At 37.8% G+C, this 27,488-nt stretch overlaps 1 protein-coding gene across 1 annotated transcript; it reads right to left on the reverse strand.

Annotated features, from left to right (window-relative positions):
• Positions 1–1,862: 1,862 nt before the first annotated feature.
• Positions 1,863–27,488, reverse strand: C11H4orf17 (chromosome 11 C4orf17 homolog). Its single transcript, XM_044226064.1, has 8 exons — positions 27,282–27,488; positions 19,242–19,451; positions 16,660–16,724; positions 10,937–11,080; positions 6,773–6,854; positions 5,130–5,316; positions 4,173–4,216; positions 1,863–2,050 (listed from the first exon to the last, which is right to left on the reverse strand). The coding sequence occupies exons 1-8, from the start codon at positions 27,406–27,408 to the stop codon at positions 1,863–1,865; spliced, it is 1,047 nt and encodes a 348-aa protein (XP_044081999.1). The 5' UTR covers positions 27,409–27,488.

Below are 27,488 nucleotides of genomic sequence, written 5' to 3' on the forward strand. Positions count from 1 at the left end.
GGAGGGAATGTTGTGGAAAGACTCTACTGGCCATTGTTCGCTCTAAAGATAGAAGGGAGCCATGAGTCAAGGAGTGTGGGCAACTTCTAGAAGTTGTAACAAGCAAAGAAACAGATTCTCACTTAAAGCCTCCAAAAGGAATAGAACCCTGCCAACACCTTGATTTTAGCCCAATGGGACCCATTTCAGGCCTCTGTCCCAGATATGCAAGAGATTAAATTTGTGTTGATTTAAGCCACTAAGTGTGTGGTAATTTATTACAGCAGCCAGAGGAGGTCAAGACTTTCCTCCACTTCCCTTTCCATCTCTTTTACCAGCAGGATGCAGTTGATAGTGATACCCTGGGTGATGGTTAAATCACAAGACAGAAGGATTCCCCGGTCCCTGAATCACCAAGTAAAGTGAAATCACCTGCTGACTAAAAACACACACTCTGTTGGGTTTATTTATTTATTTTTTGTTATTATGTTCAGTCAGCCAACATATAGTACATAGTTAGTTTAAACCAGGTGATGGGTATTAAGGAGGGCATGTGTTGCAATGAGCACTGGGTGTTATATGCAACTAATGAACCATTGAACACTACATCAAAGCACACACTTTGAACTCTTACGTGAGAAATAATCCTCTACTGTATTTGAAAAGTGACATTTATTACAACGATTTATCCTATCCCAATGAGTATGACTCTCAGCACCTCAGTTTTCTTCTTAAAAAAAGAGAGAATAGCAATAGTATTTATCTCAATAGTTATCATGAAAATTAAATGTTACTATATCCACTCAGTTTTCTTATTAAAAAAAGAATAGCAATAGTATTTATCTCAAATAGTTATCATGAAAATCAAATGTTACTATATCCAAAATGTTTAGAATGATCCCTGACACACAATTAAGTGTGATATAAATGTTGTCATTAAAATTTCACAGACATGGAGTGCCTGGGTGGCACCAATGGTTAAGCATCCAACTCTTGATTTTCAGGTCATGATCTCTGGGTCATGAGTCGAGCCCCATGTCAGGCTCCACATTCAGCACAGAGTCTGTTTAAATATTCGCTCTCTCCCTCAGTCTCTCCCCCCACTCCTTCTCTAAAAGAAGAAGAAAAGTGTTGCACACACCCATACACACATACACAAAATTTATAGTATCTCTTGAATATCATTGCAAACATTCTAAAAGATTGGCTAGTTGGTAGACAGAATCCAGAAATACACTGAAAGAATAATAGCTATGGCCCAAGAGTGGTTTATTTTAAAAATACAAAAAAGCTAAGTATTAGGAAATTAGTTAATATCACAATTAGCAAAGAGTAGAAACTAGTTTCTCTCTGGCTCATAAATTAGTGATAATTTTTGTATCTTTTTTGGGGACAAGGCCAGTATTTTTCCATTATCACTACAGAATCCATTCAGTGTTCTAACAGCACTGAAACACGGTAGACTGTGAAAATTAGCTCAGATGTTACAATTCTGTGTTTTTGTTTTTATTTTTCTCTCAAGAGTTTGGGGCATGCATCAAACTGCAACTGCGTAATTCTGTTATGGATGGCTTTTCTAGAATCAGGACCTTATGACCCAAATACAATTGTACTAATACAATCAGTGCAAGACTAGAAATGTAGCATATAAGTAAACATACTTCTTTTACACATGGTACCAGATTAACTACAAATAGAAATACTGTCTCCATTATTATTTATTTAGTAGCGTTATATACAGGTGCTTTGAGATTTACATGTGCCACCAACTATTGATTCTCTGATACTGAAATATTTTTTAAAAATAATTTGATGTTGTTATGGAGTGAAGCTCATGTCTTTGAAAGAAATAACTCAGTCTAGAATTTCTACCTTTGGAATGTTTAAGGATAAAATGCTCTCTGGGGAGAGAGATTGAATCCTTGTTGCATACTCCTTGCAGACATTGGTTTTGTTGATATGTTTTCCTGAATTTTAGGCTTGGGAGGAGATTTTGGTTTGCTGAAATATTCTGCAATGGGAATTTTCATATTATTTCTTCTTATAAACAATGGAGGCCTGTCCTCAGCCTCTGAAATAGAAAACAAAACAAAACAAAATAAAAAAAAACAAAATAAGACAAGAATTGAGACATCAAATACAGCCTCTGCCATATTTTAGTAACAAATGACTTACAAAAAATATATAATGTTTAGGTGAATCAAATATACCCCAAATTCATAAAAGAATCTATACTTATCTTTCTCACCACCAGCACATTTTTTAATGCGTTATTGGTCCTATAACATGTAGGATATGTTCTATCCTCTTAAAATCAAACATTATTTTGGAAGGAATGAATTAGAACTGCTGATCTGTAAAGGTGACAGGCAAGGATGGGACAAGTGAGAGAAAGGAAAAGGATCTATGGTCCTGATAGACAAAAAATAAAATAGACAAACAGATTAAAACAAGTTAATTATAAGAGCTTCACAAGACCTATAAGGTCAGACCCAAGCAGGAATTAGGATTTGGAGAGATGCTATCACCACTGGAGAATAAGAAGTGTTATTGGGGCTTCTTATACAAAACTTCTCCAAATATCTAGACAGGGGCCAACAGGTAAGTCATAGAATTGAGTAATGGAAACCAACCCTGTCATGATTTTGTCGTCTTGGGTGAGGAGTTTGGTGGAAGTCAGACACGACAGACTATCCTTGGTGTGTCAGAGTAAGGGAGTATTTTCTAACTTCTCTACTGTATTTCTCATTGCCTTGAGCACAGATAGCCTCTTTGGGGTTTGGTTAACCCCCACAAAAGCTTCTGGGGCTTAGAGTGACCTCAAAGAACTTTAATTGATTACCATGTGATTCCCTGGATAAGAGAAACTTGTAGAAACATCAGGATAGACTTTTGTTTCAGGCTTAAAGACCTACTTCTTAGTTGTTGTTCTATGGTCATTTTTGTCACACATGTTTTAAAGTTAGGAGCTGCCAAACCCACAAGGATTTGGTCTATTCTGGACCAAAGTAGGACATTCTACAATTCTTATTTCTTCTTGGTTCAAATTGTGGAGTGTGGCTGGGTTTCTGATGGGGAAACAAACTGCTCCTCTCTCTAGTACTTCACCTGTCTCGTAGAACATCTGTTTGCAGCCCTTTGCCATTTTACTGTTTACTGTGATCGACTTGGTCTCTAATTAAAATAGCTGAGCTTGATAGTTGAAAGCTATGAAGAACCAAACTCTGAGATCATTGTCCTTTTGTTAGGTCAGTGCAGAGCTATTGGATTGGCGTGTCCAAACCTACACTTCCTGCTACACTGTTATCTTACTTCTAAAAGAGTATCCATTGGTCTCTGATGAGGCACTTGGCTTTGCAAAACAAAGTTAAGTTTATGTCAAATTTATCTCGGTAAGAAATTCAGCAGACACTGTCCCTTAAAGGTAATTGGAGTTGGTGCAGCCTCTTTGGAGAACAGTGTGGAGATTCCTCAAGAAATTAAAAATAGAACTTCCCTATGACCCTGCCATTGCACTCCTGGGTATTTACCCCAAAGATACAGATGTAGTGAAAAGAAGGGCCATCTGTACCCCAATGTTTATAGCAGTAATGACCACGGTTGCCAAACTGTGGAAAGAACCAAGATGCCCTTCAACGGATGAATGGATAAGGAAGATGTGGTCCATATACACTATGGAGTATTATGCCTCCATCAGAAAGGATGAATACCCTACTTTTGTAGCAACATGGACGGGACTGGAAGAGATTATGCTGAGTGAAATAAGTCAAGCAGAGAGAGTCAATTATCATATGGTTTCACTTATTTGTGGAGCATAACAAAAAGCATGGAGGACAAGGGGAGTTAGAAGGGGGTTGGGGTAAATTGGAAAGGGAGGTGAATCATGAGAGACTATGGACTCTGAAAAACAATCTGAGGGTTTTGAAGGGGTGGGTGGTGGGAGGTCGGGGTACCAGGTGGTGGGTATTATAGAGGGCACGGATTGCGTGGAGCACTGGGTGTGGTGAAAAAATAATGATACTGTTATGCTGAAAATAAATAAATGAAAAAAAAGGGGGGGGGAAAGGTAATTGGAAATCAATATTGAATTTTACTGCCTTTAAAACCACAGATCCTTGTCTGTATCCCTAAAGATTTAAATACTTACTGGTTTCCCTATACCAACTCAGTAATTATCACAAACTGTACTTAACCTTTTGGCACTTCATTATTTCCTTCAGATCCTTGACTTGATACTCTAAATAGTCGGAGAAAGAGAAAATGAAATTCACAGGTATATACAAGTACTTTCTACTGACTGCACTATCATCAATAAGTTAACTACATATATATTTTAAATATTCTATCCCGATTCTTTGTTTTTCAATGCAGACAGTATTAAGTATACTTTCCAATGAAAGATTCTTCTGACTTTGAGTAAACATCTAAACAGTATCATACATTATTCACTAACATAGAGAGTACCCTATTTCCCAGTTTCCAATTTTATGGAAACTTTAAGGTGGAGACAAATTGCAATACAAAACTCTCTGTCTCAGTGATTTTTTAAGTGACTTGGGTTTTGAATATTTAATTTCTCTTGATTTAGGCTTTACCTAACTTTTAATTTTAAAGCAACAAGATTTTTTCTTCTGACTTAAATAACATCTTATTACGTTTTCACCACATTGAGTATGCATATGTATTTTCTTCTGTCATTGAAATAATAACATTTAAGAAAAATTTATACTAAAAAAATTCCCAATTTCTATAATACTTGTTTTCATCCTACCAGCCTCCAGGAGTGTGCCAGAGAAAATTAAGTGAAGCAATTTATTTTAATCTAGCATTGTTCTACACAAGAAAAGTGATACTTGTGTAAGATGCATTTAACAAAATATGTAATACAATTTTAGTGTCCTTTATTGCTTTCATGTTTAGATCAAATGAAAAAAAAAACATTTTCTTAGATGTCTGGATGGCTACAATAGGATTTAGAATGAATCTCATATTACATTTATGAAAGTGAAAGAAAACAAATACACATTGTGGTCATTTACTGAATAAAGAAGAGACTGAAACATCAGCATGTTTAGTGTTTTGAAAGATAATGAAAAGAAAATTTCATTTCTGTACCACATGTCCTGTAAATAGCTATTATATCTAATTACCTGGAGAGTTGATGTTCTTCCCTCGTTCTGGTCATCACTTTCAATTTTGCAGGTGAATTTGGGGGTGATTTAACTTTGGGTGGCTTCCTAGTCCCTGCTGCTACGTTTGCTGTGATGTTTCTTCGTTGGGCCAACAAGTTTATTTCAGCCAGTTCAGCATGAATCAAAGCTGAGACCCACTCTTTTTCTGATTAAAAGAAAGGGGGGGGTAGGCATGAAGGTTATAATTATCACGTTGGCTAGAAACACAGGATTCGTTATTTTATCCAGCACTGTAGTGTGAAAGGCTGGTGATTTGTTTGCTGAGTGGACATTCATTTGTGAGTCAACGTTTCTGTGGACAAGCTGGGTCACATCACCGTGATATCTGTGATCTGTGATATTATGGACTGCCCCAAGTAGTTAACTCACTGAAGGACTTGTCCCCAAATGGCAATGGAATAACCTAAATATTGAGTACAAAATTTCAGGTTGTTGCCAAATAAAAAAAGAAAGCATATCTATACAAAATAATAAGACCAATATGACCTCATTAAAATAAAGACTGATAAATAATAAATAGTTACAAGCATATCTGTAAAGATAGATAGCGAAGTCATCACTGAAATGATGTTTATGATGATTTGATTCATTACTGTTCTTCTTTTCTTGTATTTTTTCTGATGCATCTGGGTTCCCCCCTCCCACCCCCCAGTAAGCACTTATTATTTGTATGTATTTTTTAAAGTTACATTCTTAAAAAGGAAAAAAAAAGTATAAGAAATAAAGACTCCTTACCTCCAAATACTTCTTAATTGCTTGCCAAGTAGTCTTGAATTTCTAGGTAAAGGACTATTTCCAAAATGCTCCCTATTCAAAAGTATTAGTCTATCCCTAACATGCTGATATTTCCTAACCTTATTAGTGCAGATTCTCAAAGAGTGGCCCCCAGACCAGCATTATCAGTATCACTTGGGAACTTGTTAGAAATACAAATCCTCAGGCTCCACCCACCTCTGAAGTTTTGCCTTAGTCAGTCTGAGAACCATTTAGGTCTCAGGACAGCTACTCTGCCGGTTATGGTTGCCCCCCTGGGACTGGCACATGCTTCTGTGGAACAGTCCACAAAGGTCCCAAAGGAGCCTGGGAGAGGACTGAACTGACGGTTTTGGTGGAGGAGTTGGCAAGGCTGTTAGACTCCAGAACTTGGAAGGCCATGCTCCCGCCATCATATCAGAGAAAGGAAACAGACTCTTCGCTCAGGGTTCACATCCGGCCAGCAGATATGCTCAGGGAGACCGCTGAGGTCTACACGACCTTTATAGTGTCCTTTATTGCTTTCATGTTTAGATCAAATGAAAAAAAAACATTTTCTTAGATGTCTGGATGGCTACATCGAGAAGCAGCACAAACCAACCCTGGACACAAGCACTTCACATCACCCCAAGAAGTTTCAATTGGGACATGCCAAATTTGAGGTCATCGATTGACCAGTTGAATGCAGTCAGAGAGGGCTGCAGAGACTCGGATACTGAATCAGTAGGGAAGTAAGAGTGCGGCAGTATGTTTGCAAAGCCAAGGTCGAAAACTTCAGATATTGGCACATCCCTATTTTCTGATAAGGCACTGAGCTCAGCGTTTGCAAATGCTTCTTTTAATCTCACCTTTTGAGCTTGCGTGAAGCAGCCACTGTAGAACTTCGGCCAGGGAATCAGTGCGTAAAATATTACAGAGCTTCGCCAGAATCTGACAGAGAGTATGAGTCACACAGTGAGCAAATAAATGGCACACGGTCTCTAAGACTTCCTTTACCTCCTCCACGATCTCATCTTCCCAAAAGTCACTCTACACGTGACGCTCAGTTAAGTCAGTTGGGATGTTAGCCTGGGAACCCTATGTCAAATAGTATGCAGTGGAATCTTAAAACAAAACCTCTCCAACACAAGCAACAGTTCGGGGAAGGTAATACAGCGTTCCTCTGGTTTTGTCTGCTCAGTACCCACATTTTCTGGAAGCAAGATTCACTTTTTTTCTTTTGGGGAATGGATCTTTCCCTGCTGTACCAGGGTCTTTTTCCCCCTTTTTTTTAATTGTTGTTGTTTGTTTAAGATTTTATTTATTTGACACAGAGAGACACACAGGGAGAGAGGGAATACAAGCAGGGGGAGTGGGAGAGGGAGAAGCAGGCTTCCCACCAAGAAAGGAGCGCGAAGAGGGGCTTGAACCCAGGACCCTGGGATCATGTCCCGAGTTGAAGGCAGATACTTAATGACTGAGCCACCCAGGTGCCCCTGTACCAGGGGTTCTAAATGAAATTTTCCATAACTGTCTGGACTCTCCCTGACTGCACTGCTCTTCTCCGTAGTGGGTGAATATAGCTGGAGTCATTTTTCCTCAGTTCCCTGAACACAGTGGTTGGCCCAGTGGGGGTGGGGAGGGGTATAATTCCCTTTTGTCAATCAGAATCCCTCCTTGACATTTTTCATCTGAAGTTAAGGGCTGACAGGCGGGTGATAGAGGAGATAAATACATGAAATAACTGTAATAAAAGTGGACTATAATAAACATCAACATACAAACATGAAGCATGGGTAATGATGATTTCAGTTTGATCTTAAATTGTGTCTATTCTTAGAACTTAGACCCATCTGAAATTCAGTCATATATATATTATATATATTTATAATAATAATTATTATTATATTATATAATATAAAGAACCCAGATTATCTAAAACTAAGCCCATTTTTCTCTTTCTAGAACCTGCTCCAATTGGTTCCTCCTCATCCCCCTGTCTCGGTGGATAGCATTTGCAAACACTGAAGAGATGTCCAAGCCAGACCCAGAGATTCATCGTGGACAACTCCCTTGCATCTACAATATGTTGCTGGACAACAAGTTCAGTAAATGCTTCATTCTCGATATTTCTCACATTTCTCCATTCCTTTTTATCCCTACAGGCCTGACCTTGTCTAAACTATCATCAGTTCTTGCTTAAGCTACTCTGCAATATCCTTTTCCCTAGTCTGCCTGAAATTTTTTCTTTTTTTTAAAAGATTCCCAAAGCTACTTAGCCTTTAATGGTTTTTTCATCAAAATGGTGGTTACACAGTGCTCCCAGCTTCTTTTAACTTACAGATCACTCTAGATTGAATGTGGAAATTATCCCAATTGTTTCTCCTCTCTGAACTGTCATAAATCTGTGCTGTCTGTTGCTTGATGCCTGAAAACAGTTTCTTCATGTGTTTTCCCAGTTACGTATAGTTGTTTACAGCAGGAAGCTAAGTCTTGGACCTAATCTAACATTTGGAAGCAGAGTGCCTTCCGTGCCATTTTGCCTCCACCTTCCAAATTAATTCTGCATATTGTATCTAGAGCGATTTTTCTAAAGTACAAATCTGACCATGTAATTCTTATACTTACAAAGTGATTTCAGTATAAGTCGGTGTTTGAAATTCTTCACTAGCTTCCAACAGCACTTCAGATGAATCTGAACACTTATTTCTGGTCTATGCGTAAGTCTCCAACCTCAACCCTTAAAGCCTTCTCCCTCCGAATCAGCCTTAATGTTTTTAGTTTCTTGAATGAACAGTGCTCTCGCTTCTTAGCCTTTAGATATGAAGGTCTCTTGTCTGGGAATGATCTCTTCCATACTAATCTTCATCTTTTAATTATATCTTAAATATTCTTTAGGTTTCTTTCCCTTTGAAGAATCTCTCAGCTCCAAAATCTCCTAAATGTTCTTACCAATGCCTGTACAATCCCTCTCATAAACTATGTGAATAAAGGAATGAACTGTATTCCCAAACTCCAGTATTTTGTCATTGATAACAAAATAAATGAAAGTATTTGGCAGACTTTCCATGTCAATAGTAAAGAGACTATTACTTCTGTAAATTCAAGATTTTTGAGGGGAAGTCTAAAGACAAGATATCAGGAGACACAGAATTCTGTTTTTCTTTCCTATAAAGTAATAATTGTGAAACTGTATATACTCTTTCATACACACCCCTGCACAAACATGTCTTGCCTTCACAGCTATTCAGAATTACCAGCCTGGATTGCAGGAAATAGGAAGATAGTTCAGATTTTTTTTGTAGAAGGTATGTAAGGTTGGAATACCACCAAAATGGATCTATTTTTAGGACTCATTTATACAAGCCAAAAGAGTTTGGTAAGACTTATATTCTCTCTTGACCCCCTCTGTTTTCATTTATTTCACAAATAGCCACCAACTATTTGATAAAATGCCATGCTGTGTATGCAGCAGTTAATAGTTTTCAAGCAAAGCGATGAGTGCAGACGAATGAGTTGTGAAGTAGATAGAAAGGATCCTTTCCGTCAAAGAGTTTACATTTTAGTGGATTTTGTATTAATGTCCAGTTAAGTCAATATCTGTGAGGTAGAAGATGCTTCTGAGAGGAGGGCTCTTTTATAGATGCACAAAGTCCAGCTCTGTAGGATCATGTTGCTGGCCCAATATTGATGTGCCTAAGGAAGTAAGACAGCCTGACTCTAACTCCACTCAGTTTATGGTTTGGTTGTGTTTATCAGATGTGAGCATATCAGATGACATATAATAGGCAGGCCCTATGTCAGTTAACTGATTGCCTACAGTTCCACTCTGACCTTGGAAAAACTTTTCTTTTTAATTTTTGAATTAAAATTAAATTCAAGTGAAGTGAGAGGAAGAGACATTATTGAAACAAATAAATACGAACATATCAAATAGGACATATGCTATGCAAAGAAGAACAGAGGTAATAGGATAGAGGGTAAGTAGGTAGCTACTTCAGACTGGGTGGTCAGGGACAATGTTTCTGCATGATATTTTAACTGAGACCTTAATGAGAAGATGGTGACCACTGAAAGGATCAGGAGAAAAGATTTCTTATAGGGAATCAGTGGTGCCAGAGTGTAGCAGTAAGATGGACAGTGATTCTGAAGACTCTATATAATCAGGAGTCTTTCACCAGAATCATCAGGAACGCATGTATAACCACAACTCTTGTCTACAGATACTCTCTTCTCTTCTCCTTTCCTTTTATTTTCCTCATTTTAATCATCAGCATAATTATATCCAACACCACTGTTGTGCTTTACTTTTAAAGTAGTTCCTTATCAGGATTATTCAAGAACAATTCTTATAATATACTCTTCTATTTGTAATTGCTACTACAGAGGACTCATTTAAAACTGCCATCAAAGTCATCATTACAACACTTTCACCCTTAATTCGTTGCAGTGGATCTTACTGTGAACCAAGGTGGAGGTTACCAAAAGGATCTAAAGAAGGAAAACAAAGGAGGAAAGCAAACATCAGCTGATTGGGTCGTTCTTCGTTTTATGTCATTCTCAGAAATAACCGCGGTTGGAGAGAACCTTCCAGTACTCTGATATGACACAACTGTAAATACAACTGAGTTTATAACCCCAGGCAGAGTAGGTTTGAGGAAACAGTTTTCCACAGATAAGACAGAGAGATGGAAGTTGATTGGAGGAACTCTGCCTTAAAATACGGGAAGGAAATGTATAGGTAACAGCGAGTAGTGCCTCTCAAGCACTAGGAAGATGATAAAGAAAAACATGGGGAGAAAGGGCCCAGTGTTTGGCAAATGCCAAGTTCTTCCTTATGTCTAAACCAAGGGTTGTGCTTCTGTAACAGTGACTGGAAATAATTGAAGTAGGCCTTGGATTTCAGGCTAAGGGGTTTTAAATCAATTCGGTTGTTAAGGGAACCACTAAAGAATCTGAAGGATGTTAGTAATGTGATGTTTTGTATGTTCATGCTCTTCCCAGGTTATGGATTTAAGAAACCTGCCTCTTACTTTGATTTCCTGGTCCAGATAATTTGGTATGCAAACAGTATTCTCTTTGACGTCAGTCTTGGTACTCATCACCTCTGAAGAACAAGAGTCAGCAGTGGAGCATGCTTTTGGAGGAGACAGTGGCTTTTTTACCTTTATTTCTTCCTAAATCAAAGGCATAATATAATCAATATGCATATCCAGCCCCTTATATTTTCTATGAAAGTTGAATATAAAATGAATAAGAAAATTGTAGCTAAATAAAGGGACATACATGAGAATAAAGAGAGGTTAGTTTTAGTTTTCCCATAAAAATTTAATTATCAAATATTTGCATTTGTAGACAGAGCACATAGTGAGATATTATTTACATTTGGTGAAGCCATTTTAAACCCTTGGTTAAACATCAAGATAGTAATTTTTTAATACTGTGTAGCCTTGGGGCATCTGGGTGGCTTAGTGGGTTAAAGCCTCTGCCTTCAGCTTAGGTCATGATCCCAGAGTCCTGGGATTGAGCCCTGCATCGAGCCCTGCATCGGGTGCTCTGCTCAGCAAGGAGCCTGCTTCCCCTCCTCCTCTCTGCCGGCCTCTCTGCCTACTTGTGATCTCTGCCTGTCAAATAAATAAATAAAATCTTAAAAAAAAATACTGTGTAGCCTGTAATGTCTTGCTGCTCCACATAACAAGCAATTCATAACACACGAGATCGTTCTGTCAAGTTAGGAAGATTTATGACAGGAAGAAGACAGTCAAAAGATTTTATGCAACATCTGTGAAGACAGACAATATATGCTGCTTCCTTGCTCTGCTGAAGGGCAGCTGAGAGCTGGAGAATGAGAGAGGTCAGCGAAATTACTTCCCCTGATCAACTAAAAGAGAAAAGAGCAGGGCTGTTTTCTTGTTCTAGGAAGTAAATAGACTCTGTAATTTAAAAATTAAAAAAGGTTATAAGACCTCTAAGTCCAAGAAGAGTTATAGAAACCTTAGATCTATGTGCTTATTCCAAGGAAGGATTTTGACCTTCAGAAGGAAATGATATTTAACACATGCAGAAGCCAGTGGCTGAATATGTCAACAGCGGGAGACTGTGATGATTGAAACTGATGGAACAATACTGAACTACTGACATTTAGTGAAGATAAATCTATGCTGTATTCCTCTGTTAAAGTTTATTATATAATAAGAGTTCTTGTTTTAAGGAACAGCAATATATGTTTTTTGGTTCAACCTTCCCACTGGGCACAACTAAAAATGCAGATCAAAAATTTGAAAAAAAATTATAACTGTCGAGGAGTGAATAAAGTAGGAATTAATAGGCCAAAGTAAAAGGGAAGTGAGAAGCCTCAGTTGTAGGGAGTATAGTAATCATTTTTGCCCTGAAGTCATTGTAAAATCCTGAAGAGTGAGAACTTTTCTTGTGACAGCTTCAAAGGTCCTGAAAGAGAGAACTCAAAGCTCAGGATCCAAAGAAGGACCAAGAAAGGGCTCCCCTCTGAGATGAAAGTGATCCAGAAGTGCGGTGGTCCTTGAAGAAATATAACCTGAAGTCAAGATTTGAGCTTGGTTTAAGTTAATCGAGGCTGGTAGGCCTCTGGGTTCCTACAGAAATAAACACAAAGTTCTCTTTGGAAAAAAGTGCTTTTACCACCAGCTTCAGATTCCTACAAATAACTTTTCATACATAATGTCCAGCAAGTAAGTCATGAGTCAAAAAGAAATTATAGGGCAAATTAGAAAAAGTTTTAAATTAATGCTGAGAGCAAAAACTATGAAAGCAGTTAAAATAATCCTCAAAGAAGAATTTACAGCTAAATATATATATTAGAAAGATAAAAGAAGTCAAGAACAATAAAATAACATATGTGACTGGAAAGAAAAAAAAGATAACATAAATCAACAAAATAGAAAAGAAATATTTAACATAGAGAATCAAAAAAACGCACAAAAACTAGTTCTTTGTTAAACTAATTGATAAATTACTTTGGAAACTGATTGAGGAAAACCAAAGACATAAATTAATAAATCTGATTGATAAAAGGGTACATCTTATAGATATTGCATGTATTTTTAAAAGAATATGAGGTTATTATGTATAACATTATCAATAAATTTGAATGTTTCAATGAAATGAATAATTTCATAACCAAAATAATTTCAAGAAGAAATAGAAAACCTGAAGAGTTCTATAATGAAACAGATTTCAAATCAAAGAGTGTTAACAGGATTGAAGAAAGTAATTTTATAATGATAAGAGGGTCATTTTACCAAAAGGACATAACAAACCTACATTGTAATACTCCTAATAAGAGAGAGCTTCAAAATACATGATTAAAATCTAGATTTAAGTACTATGTACTAACTGATTATGCCACTAGAGCTCTGAAAAAGATTGGTATAAATTAAAAGAGAAACTATGGTCAGGGATTTCACTACCTCTTTCTCAATAATTGATAGAAAAAGTGGAGAGGAAATCAATAAGGCTACAGAAGACCTGAATGACAGTGTCAACCAACTTACCTGATATTTATATTACATTCTACCAACAACAGCAGAGTGAGCATTCTTTTCATGGCACATGGACATTTTATCAAGGTTTACCATATTCTGGGCCATATAACAAGTTTCAATAAATTTACAGTTTCAAAGTATACAAAGTATCTTCTCTAACTACAGTGGAATTAAATTGAAAATAAACCACAGAAAGATATATTTAAGATACCTAAATATTTGGAAATTAAATAACATAATTTTAAGTAACCCATGGAGAAGAAATTAAAAAGTAAATTAGGAAGTACTTTGAATAGAATGAAAATGAAAACTCAACATTGTAGGGGCGCCTGGGTGGCTCAGTGGGTTAAAGCCTCTGCCTTCAGCTCAGGTCATGATCTCAGGGTCCTGGGATCGAGCCCCGCATTAGGCTTTCTGCTCAGCAGGAACCCTGCTTCCCCCCTCCTCTCTGCCTGCCTCTCTGCCTCCTTGTGATCTCTGTCTGTCAAATAAATAAAATCCTAAAAAAAAAAAAAAACCCTCAACATTGTTAAATTTGAGGCATGCAGCCAAAGCAGTGTTTATTTAAAAATCATAATAATATATGACCATATTAGAAAGAAAAACGGTTTCAACTCAATGACCTAAGCTTCCATCTTCTATAAAGACAAGAACCAAAATCAATGAAATAGGAAAAGAAAAACAACAGATATCATCAATGAAATGAAAAGTTTATTCTTATTCTTTGAGAAATTCAATAAAACTACCAAACCTCTAGTTAGATTCATCAAGAAAAAAAAGAAGATACAAATTCCCAATGTCAGGAATGAGAGGCAGAACATCTCTACAGATCGTATAATCATTAAAAGGATATGTTATGAATGACTTTATATCAGTAAATTGAACAACTTAGATGAAATGGACAAATACTTTGAATAACAGAAACTACCCAAGCTCACTAAAGAAGAAACAGATAACCTGAATGTATCTGTATTCGAATGGTCTACATCTATATGAAAATAAGAAAATGAATTTGTAGTTAAAACTCTAAGTCTAAGAAAACTCCAGGCCCAGACGGCTTCACTGAAGAATTCTACAAAATTTTAAGAAAGAAACAGTACCAATTCTACATAAAATCTCCCAGAATTTTAAAGAGAAATTCTGAACTTACTCTATGAAGCCAGGGTTATTCTAGTACTAAAACCACAAAAGACATTACAAGTAAACTGCAAACTCATATTCATTATGAACATAGACCAAGAATGTTAAACAATATTTTATGAAATTAAATATACAAAAAGAATAACACAACATGACCAACTGGGTTTTCCAACCCAGCAATGCAAGGATAGTTTAACATTTAGAAGTTAACCCATGCAATTCACCATATTAGCAGATTTAAAAAGAGTGATAGTTTCAAATAGATGTAGAAAAAGCATTAAACAAAAACCAATCCCTATTTCTGATACAAACTTTTAGAACACTAGGAATGGAAAGGAACTTCCTCAAGCCATGTGTAGAGAATCTATAAACAAAAAAACTGACATCACATTCAATGATGAAAGTATAAGGTTTACAGCTATAATTAGGTGTGAGGCAACAGTGTCTGTTCTCATCACTTCTTTTCAACATTGTACTAGAGGTTAGCCTTTACAGTAAGGCACAATAGAGAGGTAAACATCATGTGGACCTGAAACTATGATAGAAAAATTTTAAATTTGGACTTCACCAAAGTTATAAATTTTGGTTCTTCAAAAGTCACTGTTCTAAAAATCAAAGGTAAGCCTCAGATTGGAAAAAAAAATTTGCAAAATGTATATGTGACAAAATAATTTTTATCTAGAATATATAAAGAACCTTTAAAACTTCATAATAAAAAGACCTACAACCCAATTTACAAAATGAGCAAATATTTGAATACACATTTCTCAAAAGAAGATATATGGATGGCAAGTAAGAACATGACAAGACGGGTGTGTGGTGGCTCAGTGGGTTAAAGCCTCTGCCTTCGGCTCAGGTCATGATCCCAAGGTCCTGGGATCAAGCCCCGCATCGGGCTCTCTGCTCAGCAGGGAGCCTGCTCCCTTCTCTCTCTGTCTGCCTCTCTGCCTACTTGAGATCTCTGTCTCTCTCTGTCAAATAAATAAATAAAATCTTTAAAAAAAAAAAAAGATTCTCTCTTTAAAAAAAAAAAAAGAAGAAGAACATGATAAGAGATCAACCTCAGTAGACATCAGGGAAATGCAAATTAAAACCGCAGTGAGATACCACAACACACCCACTAAATTGGCTAAATTTAAAAATACTGACCATCCTAAATTTTGGCAGGATGTGGGGGAAAGGAAATCGGTAAACTGCTGGCAGAAATATAAATTCATACAACCACTTTGGAAAACACTTTGACAATTTCTCAATAATTTAAACCCACACCTATAATAAGACCCAGTCGTTCCACATCTACCTATTTAACCAAGAGGAAAGAAAATATATGCCCATACAAAGACTTGTACCCAAATGTTCATATCAGCTTTGGCAAAAATTGGAAACAAGCTAAATGTCCATCAACAGGTGAGCATGTACACAAATTGTGGGATACCCATTGTGGGATACCCTTATACAACTGAATACTACTTAGCAATAAAAAGGAATGAGTTATTGGTCAACCTAACAACATGGGTAAATTTTAAAACAATGCTGCTGAGTTAAATAAACCATTTTTAATGTTTCTATTTAAATTCCAGTCGTTAACGTACAGGATTATGTTACGTCAATTTACAACAACATGGATGGGACTAGAGGGTATTATGCTAAGCAAAATAAGTCAGAGAAAGAGAAATGTCATATGATTTTACTCATATGTGGACTTTAAGAAACAAAATAGATGAACATAGGGGAAGGGAAGGAGAAATAAAATAAGATGAAAACAGAATGAGACAAACCATAAGAGACTCTAGGAAACAAACCTGAGGGTTGCTGGAGGGGTGGGGGGGGGATGGAGTAACCGGGTAATGGGCATGAAGGAGGGCACGTGACGGAATGAGCACCGGGTGTTACACGCAACTGAGGAATCACTGACCTTTACCCGGGAAACTAAGAATGCAGGGTATGTTAACTAAATTGAATTTAAATTAAAAAATGTTTTAAAAAGCTGTAAAAAATATTGTGAAATGTACCTTTTCAGAAAGCTATGTGAAGAAAAGGAGAGGAAATGACAGAAATTGAACTGAATAGATAATTGTCAATAGTTGTTTCTTTACCTTCTTAATTGCTAAGGGATTCTCACTGGAAGTTTTGAAGCACTCCTTGATTTTTCTACAGGGCTCTGAAATGATATTACAGGAAAATTATATTTAGATTAAACTGAAAAAACTTCTATCACGTGACACAGACATCAGTTGCTGAAATAAATGAGTGTATACCTGGATTTCAAATAAGGTCAACTCAAAAATATGTTTATAAATATTGGAAACCTTGCAGGTAAAGTTATACTACAATAACATAATAAAAGGATCTTTATGTTTACAAAACTAATTCAATGCCCAGGAAGATGGTACAAAGAAAGACTGGAAGAGCTTTCTCGATCTGGATAAACTAATTTTTAAAAGTACATATTTCAGTATGACATGTTTTTCTGTTTTCTGTCCATATAACCAACACCTTCTCTAATCAAAAAGATTATATGTGCGCTGTTTGACCTGTGGCCAGAAGGAGATGTGTGCTGAGTTATAATTTCATTTTTTATTTTATTTCTTATTTCATCAATCTCTCACCCCCACACATTTCATAGATTCATCTTACAAAACCACGCTAAAACCATTTTAATGTTTACCTAATTCCCTTCATTAATTTTGTTATATTCTCCATAAGCAATGTTATCTTTTTTATGGAAAAACAGTTAACATAATTTCTTAAAAGATGAAAAGATTTGGTGCATTTCCCAAAAGTAACTGAATTCATTAGTCCTAGCTGTAGAAAGAAAAATATCTCCCTCTCCAGAAGAGAGCAGGGAGGAAGTAGGAAGAACGGGGTTATGGGCTGTGAATCTATCAAGTTAGTGTTCACTGGTGGGAAACAGAAACCACTGTATTTTAAACTAGACTGTAAATTAGACAGAGAATTAGGTGTTTGCAATTTCACTGGAAGGGCTGGAGCAGTGAACTCTGGTGTTGACGGTCACAAATCACTTGAAGAGCAGAACCTTGTCCCTGGGCCACCCATGGGGCACAGCCTTTATCACAATCAGGAGGAGGGGGAGTCTGGATGCCCCTCACACTTCAGTTGCTGTCACAGCATCTGTGAGGCTAAAGATTATGCACTGGGTCACTACTACTGTCAGAAAGCCACCATATCTGGTGACTTTGCCACAGACACCCATAACTTCAGAATCTGAGCACTGGGATATCATAGCAGGAAAAGCCCTTGTCTCCAGTCATGCCTGAGGGCAGACAGCAGCCAAAATAATGACCTGAGCCCGACATCTGAAATGTAAATCTTACCAGATGGTGACACTTCCCATCAAGGGGCTTTTGCAAACGTAACTGTTAAGTTTCTGGGTTTTACAGTATGAGAACGAACACCAGAAAGAAGGTGGCATATGTGAGGTTTTGATTCCTTGTTGCTAGCGGGTAAGGAAGAGGAACTCTTGAAAGCATGAAATGAGTTAACAAGTGTGAAGACCTTAGACTGGAATCACATGGTAAGTACTAATGGTCCGTCTTACGGTTATCCTTTAAAGGATAATAAATTTTCCCACATTATACCAAAATAATTTTCATGTGCCCTGAAACTTTCAGTAATAAGAGAAAGAGAGGAGTGCCTGGGTGGCTCAGTGGGTTAAGCTTCTGCCTTCGGCTCAGGTCATGATCCTGGGGTCCTGGGATCGAGCCCCACATCGGGCTCCCTGCTCAGGGGAAAACCCGCTTTCCTCTCCCACTCCCCTGCTTATGTTCCTTCTCTTGCTGTCTTTGTCAAATAAATAAATAAAATCTTAAAAAAAAAAAAATCAGAGAAAGAGAACTGGATACAATTTCCACCACCCAGAATTCCTTCTGTTTTACAGAGCGCTTTAGATTTTGTCATACTATAATTTTTAAAAATATATTAGTTTAAGACATACAACATAATGATCTGATATGTGTATATATTACAAAATGATGATCACAGTTAAGTGTAGTTAACTATTCCCTCACAAAATTTACCAACTCTTCCTTGTGATGAAAAATATTAAATCTCTTGTAACTTCCAAAACACATTATTAACTCTTTGTTCTGCTGATTACACTACATACACTTTTCGTTTCAATTCAGAAAACATTAATTAATTGATTGATTTCTAAAGATCAAACACTGTGCTGGGACCTGGGGAGACATAAAAAATACCAGAAACACAGAAGGCAATAACACTGGGCCCCGAGCTTCAGGAGCTGACCATCTGGCAGGGGAAGACGGAAGCACGAAATTCCATCGCTACTGCATTTCCCTGACTCACTTTTCATTGCAGTAGTTTCCCCAATCATGTTCGCTAAACATTCATTTTTAGTACCTCTTAGTTACTTTTGTCGGCATTAGAGACAAGAACTACACATATATGTCCTGGACATAATAAAGACAAAAATATTTATTGACATTACTGAGTTTAAATGAGTGAAATGAGATTAAATGTGTGAAAACTTTTAATAATGAATTTTCTATTTCATAGTGAGAAAATTTCTTGACTACTTAAAAATCACTGCAGCTATATTAACAATCATAGAGACTATCCTCCCTTCCCTCCCCTCCCCCCGCCCCCGATAGTTTACAGGAGGCCTCAGGAAAGATTTCATGAGTTGCAAGGGACTCACCAGAATGAGGCCGTGGGGGCACCTTGACATTGTTTGGGGCTGGCGAGACTCCTCTGACGGGGCTCTCCGGGGCTACAGCGCTGGGTGCATAACCGCTTTTGGCAAATGTTATCTCGTCCTTCTCCAAGTGGTCGAACTGGCCAACACCCCACAATGCTCCCAATGAGTTGTCATCATCATTCACGGTACAGATGGGAATGTTATTCAAACCTAGGTAAGGATAAACAGACCAAACAACCACATTAGGTTTGGGGCAGATTTTCTTCAAATGATCAGCCATTTCCCGATCAGATATTGTTAAGTGTACACATTGTTAAGATGTCAGACTATAAATTGTATGAACCAGTGTCAGGTGGATATTCTTTGAAGGTCAGTGTAGCAAATTATGTTTGCCATACATGCTTCCTGAAAATGTTCTGCCATCTTTGTAGCCTTGAGAACCAGGCTCACATCTTTGATCTGGGGGTTAACAGTCAAGTACAACAGATCTGCATCTATCCCAGACAGACCTCTCATTTCCCAAGTCTTGAGGATGACTGAGGAACTATGTTAGCCCTCTTCATGAGTATCACATTCAGGTGTTTGGAAGCATCCAGAATGTCTCAGTACACGGCCTCTGAAAAGACATACATTGGCCCTGTTTTTGTCCTTGCAGAAGGTTTAAACGGCAATGGGAGCTCGGAATAGGAGGCAGGATGAGGTAGACTGTGGTGGAGGGAAGGAAGGAAAACACGGAACAAAGGAACCTTCTTCCTCATGTCTAAGCTTTCTAGGCTCCTTCACTCTCTTGTAATAGTTATTTGCCTTTGACTCATTTATTGAGTTATAGACAGATCCTCTTCCTGGTATCAATGCCATAGTCATGACATACTAGACAGCTTAGGAAATGAAGGTATACAGGACTTTGCTCTATGTTAAACACTGAGAAGTTTTGAGAGATAGGAATGGATGTCTGCTTTGTTTCCAAGAAGTTGCACAGGAAGCTTCTGAATAGTGTTTCTCATACTTGCCCATTTTTCTCAATTTCCTTCTAGGACCATCAGTCCACTGCCTTCTTATCTGCTCAAATGACATCAAAAAGCTTTTTGCTGGAAACCCTGACTGAAGTTTACCCCCTCACACTGTCCCTTTGAGTGCTTTTATTCTTCCCATAGCATTTGTGACCTATCTTATCTGTTTGCACATTGCTGGGCTGAACGCCCCTCGAATGTAAGCTTCATGAAAGCATGCATTTTGTCTGTTTTGTTTTGTTTGCCACTATTCCTGGTGTCTAGAATAGTGCCTGGCACAAGGCTGATGCTCTATGATTATTTATCAAATAAATGAATAACACAATCAAATATAAACCTTTTATTTAGTCTGATACTTAGAACTTTATTGATAGTAACTGGTTCCAAATAGAAATGAGAATAAAATTTTTGAAGATAACATCACATCTTACCATTTTATCTTAGTGATTGACCCAGGTGCATGGTGAAACATTACTTACTAAATGAAATAAGATATCAACATGGAGACAATTCAATGGCAAAATCCCTATTTTCTCTGTTATCTCCTTTAATTAAAAAATGGTAATAAGTAATATGAAAGAATTCAGATTCTATCTATCCCAGAGTTAGGAAAGAACTACATAAAAATGTAGAAAGTGCAATGTCATTAATGGCTTCAGAGTCAAATGGGACAGTATTAAATGATTTAAAGGTAGTCGGGGAAATGTGAAACCCAACCCAGCAGTGAAAGAGATCAGGACAACATGAGTGAGAATTTCATTAACTTCCTCAAAATATAGGAGAATTAGGTAATGGCGTCTAGGGCTCAGGAAGGACCAGCTCCCCCTACTGGACATCAAATTTCTGTTCTGCAGGATTCCAAAGGACTTGCCTGCTGGGTGAAGATTCAGAGTTCACATTCCTGCCTAATTTTCCGATTGGTATGCAACCCCAGTTTAATGCGAAAGTAACTCTAATTTTTTTTCCTTTTTTTCTTTTTTTTTTTGCCCAAGGTAACTGTTTCCCTACTTTATGGTGTGCTTTTAACTTTGGGAAGGTTTCAAATAAAAGATAGAAATTATAAAATGTGAGAACTACATACTATTCTTATTCATGGGTTAAGTTTAGTAAAAACCATTGCATATGTGTTTTTAAAATGTATATAATATTAAGCAGAAAAGCATGAGAATGTCATTAAGTTGGTAAACAGTATAGAAGTGTTTTAAATAATGTATTTGTCTATATTTATGCTTAATTTATTTAATTTATAGGAGTTATTTATAGCTTGGTGAGAACTCACACGATAAAGATATGAAATATTTAAAAAAATCAAGTCTACTTAATGCGTAATTGACATTTAAACCTTTAAAGGTATTCTTTTATTAAGTTTACAAATGGGACTAAATATTAATCAAAGATCCCCTTGAAGTGATTATTAAAATTTTCAGATGTATAAGCAAAATAATAAAATTTATAAGATAAATTTGAAATTTAAGTTTAAAATTTAAAATTTTAAATATTTAAATATAAGTTGAAGTTTGGGGCGCCTGGGTGGCTCAGTGGGTTAAGCCGCTGCCTTCGGCTCAGGTCATGATCCCAGGGTCCTGGGATCGAGTTCCGCATCGAGCTCTCTGCTGAGCGGAGAGCCTGCTTTCCTCTCTCTCCTTCTCTCTGCCTGCCTCTCTGCCTATTTGTGATCTCTCTCTGTCAAATAAATAAATAAAATCTTAAAAAAAAAAAAAAGAATGCCAAACACTTACTATCAGGATAGCAAATGCTATAAAAATATTACTACTCCACATCACACCCTCCTCTCCAGGCCAAAGATGACCCAGCCTCTACAGACCAGCAGGGGAGTGGGGGTATGGTCTGTTTTTCCTCCCCCTTGCTCTTCCACTCTTCCTTCCCTACTCACTGCTGTCAGCTCCTCTGGAGTTGGGGTGGAGGAGGAAGGAATAGTGAAAGGGACACAAAGTCCTGCTTGCTTAGTGGTTTTAATTTAGTGTTGAGGCATCAGTCAAAACAGATCTGTGAGGCAGAGAAGAAATGCTGGCTCTTTCTCTCATGAGGTATTTTTATGGGTTCTTTGGAGACCCCTGGCTGAGGAAATCTCTGACACTGTTCATTGTCATGGATAATGTAGCTACCAGATAATTGCTAACATCTCTTCCTTCCCACCTTCACCCCAGGTGAAACGTCACCAGCCTCTTTGGGCTGGAGTTGTCCAGTGAGTTAGTCCTCTTGGGCTGGGTCCTTGCAAGACAGTTCTCGACCAGCTTCCTCCGAGTGTCCACTCCAGCCCACAGGAAACAACACTCTGCCTGATCTTCTGTGGGAGAGCAACTTAATCCCAGTCTGTGCCACTGACACAGTGAGCTTCAGCCAACTCCAGGAAGCTCTTGTCTTGAGATTTTAGAGGAGAATCAGATACCATTCTCTGTGTCCTCCATTACACAGAAGATACAGAACAAGTTCACTGTGTAGTCTCCCCATGATCCACTACAGAAACAGGGTGGGGAAGACCAGGAACAGCATGGGCGAGGAGCTAGCTAGCCTGTGAGACCTGTGTCCTCTCTAGACATTCTCCATAAATGATTCCCTGACAAGCCCTGGACATTTGGTAAAGGCAGCTACTACTGCTCTTCATGGAGGGGAAGGGAAGTACACAGCACCCCAGTGACTCTTTTCGAAGAAATCTTCACCCTCTCTCCTTTCTATCAAGTTTTCTCTAAAACAAAAAAGCCTAGAGATAGGCTACCATCATAGGGCTAGTTTCTAAATTACTTCTTAGCAAGTCATGCATAGATGATCTCAAAATATAGCTTTAGCAAAAATTCCAAAAAGCCTCATTTAATTCCATGACTAAATATAATGCTTTTTGCCATGAAGTAGGGGTACTCAAATTTCATTGGCTACTGTGCCCTTTGTTCAAACACATTTTACTCCATCTTTGTCTCTTGCCCAGATTTCTAGGACTCTTCTGAATACAGCTTAAAAACTTCTGCTAAGCAAATGTAATTTAAAACCATTTCTCTCTGTTTTCAGAGATGTTTCCTATCAAACATCTCTGCTATTTCTTTTCAGTTTCTTCCTCTGGATTTTCTGGAAATCTCTGGGTTTCCATCCCTGTGTTTTTCAGAGTTCTGTTGGGATTTCTTTCTTGGGTGATAACATTACTGTTTTAACCTAAATGCTCCTGCTTTTCCCATCTACTTTAGCCTCATCTAACCCTTAGCCTCCAAGTCCTCCTATCCATTTCTCTACTTGGTCATTTACTCCTGAATGTTCCATTGGCATATCAAGTACAAGGTTGTCTGAAATGAAACTTTTAATCTTACCTCTTACATATGTCCTTCATCCTATATGCTCAAGATTAATAGTTGGTTCACTATCCACCCAGTTAACCAAACTAAAAAAAAAATTGATAATAATTTGAGACTTTTTATTCCATCTTTAAATCCAGTAAATGCCCAAGTCCCGCTAATTGTTTCTTCTTAATTTTCATCATGTATCTTCTAATATAAACCTCTATGAAATGCATTCCTGACACTCCTCCAGTGGTTTCCCTATCTGTGTATTACATCTGAACTTCCAGCATACTTCTACCACTGCCCATAACACAATGTATTATAATTATTTCCTATTATTCCAATCTCCTCCAAGTACATTGTGAGCAGAAACTGGTTTATGTTGTGTTGCTAACAAAGAGCATAGATGTATCACAAATGGAGACTTAAATTAACATTTCTTAGACTGAACAAACTTACTGATGATTTAATTTTTAAAGAACTTATCTACTAAAATAGCACTAGATCTCACAGACTTAAACATTTTGAATGTTGGTAAAATGGACCATAAGAATTATCTTTGGGGTGAAACTAATGAAACCAGTTGTAGTGTCCTTGTGCTGAGTGTGGGTTGAAGCTACATATCTGTTAACAGTCAGAATAGAGCAGGTTGCTCCTCTTCTCTTCCTCATGCAATTCCAGTTACTAGGCTTTCTAGAATTAGCATGGATTTCCTTGAAAGGTTTCCAAAGAAAATTTTCTATCCAATTGAACGTATATTTATATGTGGACATACAGTACTATAAGCAAGGCCTTGTGGTAGGCATTGTAGGGAATTTGAAGACATAAAAGTCAACCTTTGCCTGCCAACAGTTTTATACTGTATTATAGGTATAAGATAATTCAAGGCAGAATGTGAAATACATATACAGGACTTATATATCAACTACTTTCAAGTATTTGGAAGTCAGAAAAAATATTATACTCAATTTGGTAATATTTGCCCTCATAGAGAAAAAAAGTTCTAATGAAATGCAACGTTTTTCTCATGTGGGTTTTAAAAACCTGTATCGTCAGATTTTGCCAAGACAACAGATTCCAAGCCATCTATGACTTCTTTATTGTAATATCTGTTTGCTCTCTCTTGGCCTTCATTTTCCTGATCTTCTTTAGGAATTTGTCTTTGGTGTTCACCCAGCCACTCTCATTCAATCTTATTTTATCTCATAATCCTGTGATGACTTTCCCTATACTGCTCATCTGGGCTTTTCTCTTGCTCTAACCCAAAGTTCAGTCTTCACTTCTCTGCCCTGCTGTCTGCCCTGGCCCATCCTTCATCCCTCTCACTTGAATGACTGGGTCAGCCTTTTAACTGATCTCCTAACCTCCTCTAAGGCCACTGTTCCCCTTCCACTTTCTACAATACAGCTAGAATGAGTTTTTCAAAGAATGAAATCACTTGCTCAAGGACACACAACTAGATAGCTGAGGTAGAACATGAACCCTTCTTAAAATCTGTTAGAGGCTCTAAATTTTTATTTAAATTTTATCTATATTTAAGCTTCCTTCTTTCCTTCCACAAGAATTATCTAGTACCTCCCATATCACAGCCACACTAGGAAACTGAAAATAAGTGGTGAGCAAAAGAGACACATCTTCAGCCTTCAAGGAGCTCACAAATTTGTGGAAGATACTTGATAATAATCAAATATAAATATTTAGTCATAAACTGCAATAGTTGCTGTCATAGATGTGGGGATGCACTACCCAAACCATGCCTTCAGGACTAGCATGCTTATCCATCCACCTGACATGTGTCAGCGACTGATGGATCATGCTGAGTCCCTCTCTGGGAATTGCTCTCAGCTGAAGACAGCTCTCATGCATGATGGAAACTTGACCAATAAGTGGTTGATGGGGGTTACAAAGGCCTGAACCCCTTGCTTTAAGCTGAGACACCTCCACAGAGCTGTCCATGGCTCCTTATGGGACTGACTGAGGCTTCTTTTATTTACATTACCGCTGTCCAGTCCTGCTTCCCTGGCCCCCTATACGTGTTGTTCCTTAGAGCAGTTCCCAATAAACCTCCTTCACACAAATCTCCATCCCAGAGTCTGTTTCCAGAGAGCCTGATCTAAGACAATTGCCCCGATAGAGTACTATGAGAATATACAGTAAAGAAAGTGAATTTAGATTGAGGATGTGGAGCCTAGAAGTTTTTTTTAAGTTACACTTAATCCAAAACCTGAGAAACGAGAAAAAGCAAATAATGAGGGGATTTTTTGGTGAGAGGAAATAGTATGAGTGAAAATCCAGAGATGGGAAAGGTCTTATTATACGTTCAAGGAACTTAGGCAAGTGCAGTATGGCATACATATAATGAAAATGGGTGCGTGGGTGGTTATTGATAGGAGATGAGTCATAAGAGACAGAGGCCACAACATAGTGAACATTTTAGTCTACATCAAGATAAACGTTATCTTAGATACGTTTATGGGAAGTCTCTGAAGGGTTTTGAGTAGGGCATTGAAATAGTTAAATTTACATTTTAATATGATCTTATTCTGTGGAGAATGGATAGGATGAGGGCAGGGTTGGAAATAGGGCAGTTAGGAGGCTACGGATTACAAAAGTAGCAGTCAGACCAAGAGATAATAATGGCCTAGAAAGGAGCTGTAACAGTGGCCATGGAGAGAAGCAGCTTAATTTGCAAAATATTTAGAAAAGAAAGCGACAAGATCAAGTTAAGTATTGCAAGAGGAAAGGAAGGAGAGGAAGGAGTTCAAGAAAGACCCAAAATGTATGGTACCATTTACTAGTTCAGGTAGAGTAGTTGGAGAAATACACTTTTGAAGGAAGATCCAGAGTTCTGTTTCAAAGAGCCAAATTCAAGGTGCCCATGAAGCATCCAATGCCTCACATATAGGTCAAACAGGCAATTGAACATGGAGGTCTCAATTTTAGAAGAGTAGTCTGAGTCCAAGACACCCATTTGAAAGCACTTGGTCTATACAGTTTTTGAAACTTGTGAATGAGTAAATTGTAGTAGGGTCACGGTATAGATTAAAGAGAGAAAATGGCTAAGGACTGGGCTGTGAGGGACTCCAACATTTACTACAGAATCGGGGGAAAAAAAACCAACTCTGGGAAGGAGCAGTCAGAGAGATAGGGGAGACAATTAGTAGTAGATGATGTTACAGAAATTAAATTTTAAAAGACAGAAAGAAAAAGAGAGAGAAGGAAAGAAGGAAGAAAGAAAAGAAAAGAGAAAAGAAAAGAGCAAAAAGAGAAGAGAAGACATGAGGCAAAGATGGAGAAAAAGAGAGATGGAAGGAGGGAGGGAGAAAGGGGAGAAAGAAGAGAAAAAAGGAGAGGAAGTAACAGAAAGGGAAAAAGGGCTAGAGGGTAAAATGTATGCTTCTCTAGGGCTAATATTTAGCCTGTAAGTGCTAGCACGAATATGCAGTTTGTTGAAATATTGAATACTTTTATACCAATTGGTCAGTTGTTGTTGTGAACTCTTTGGCCCCCCCTCCAGGTCCCTTTCCTAAGAGTCAGGAAATCCCAGGGTTAATGCCTGGCATAGGGGATGCTTGCAGGCTCTGCTCTAACCTCAAGTCTGGCCTCTGGTCTCGATGTCCATACCCGTGCCTCACCATTAGAAAAGTATTCTGAGTACTATCCCTGTGTTTATCCACCAGAATCATCAAGTAGCCCAAATGCAGGGAGAGGGAGAGAGATTCTAGGATCTCGAGTTCCCTTACCTTTGATGTGGCAGACCCTTCTGGGGTGAGGGGTGTGCCGGACTAGAAAACAGCTTCCATTTCTAGCCATGATATGGCTGCCTTTGCTCTCAAAGGGAAGAGCAGACGCTGGGGACTTGAGGCTCATGTTCTTCAGGTATTGGTTTGCTCCTCTCTGCTGTTGCCCCAAAAGGTCCTGGGGTTCTACCTTGTTAACCTCACTTCCAG

Source organism: Neovison vison, chromosome 11 (assembly GCF_020171115.1).
Source record: "Neovison vison isolate M4711 chromosome 11, ASM_NN_V1, whole genome shotgun sequence".
In the NCBI taxonomy this organism is placed as follows: domain Eukaryota; kingdom Metazoa; phylum Chordata; class Mammalia; order Carnivora; family Mustelidae; genus Neogale; species Neogale vison.

What these genes read in the sequence shown, in the direction of transcription:
- C11H4orf17 (XM_044226064.1), bottom strand. Translation starts at nt 27,408, where the DNA reads ATGAGCCTCAAGTCCCCAGCGTCTGCTCTTCCCTTTGAGAGCAAAGGC. An exon ending in ATCTGGACCAGGAAATCAAA is followed by an intron (nt 6,855 to 10,936) that starts GTAAGAGGCAGG and finishes ACTCTCTGTCAG; the next exon opens with ATTCTGGCGAAGCTCTGTAA. An exon ending in GAAGAACATCAACTCTCCAG is followed by an intron (nt 4,217 to 5,129) that starts GTAATTAGATAT and finishes CCGACTATTTAG; the next exon opens with AGTATCAAGTCAAGGATCTG.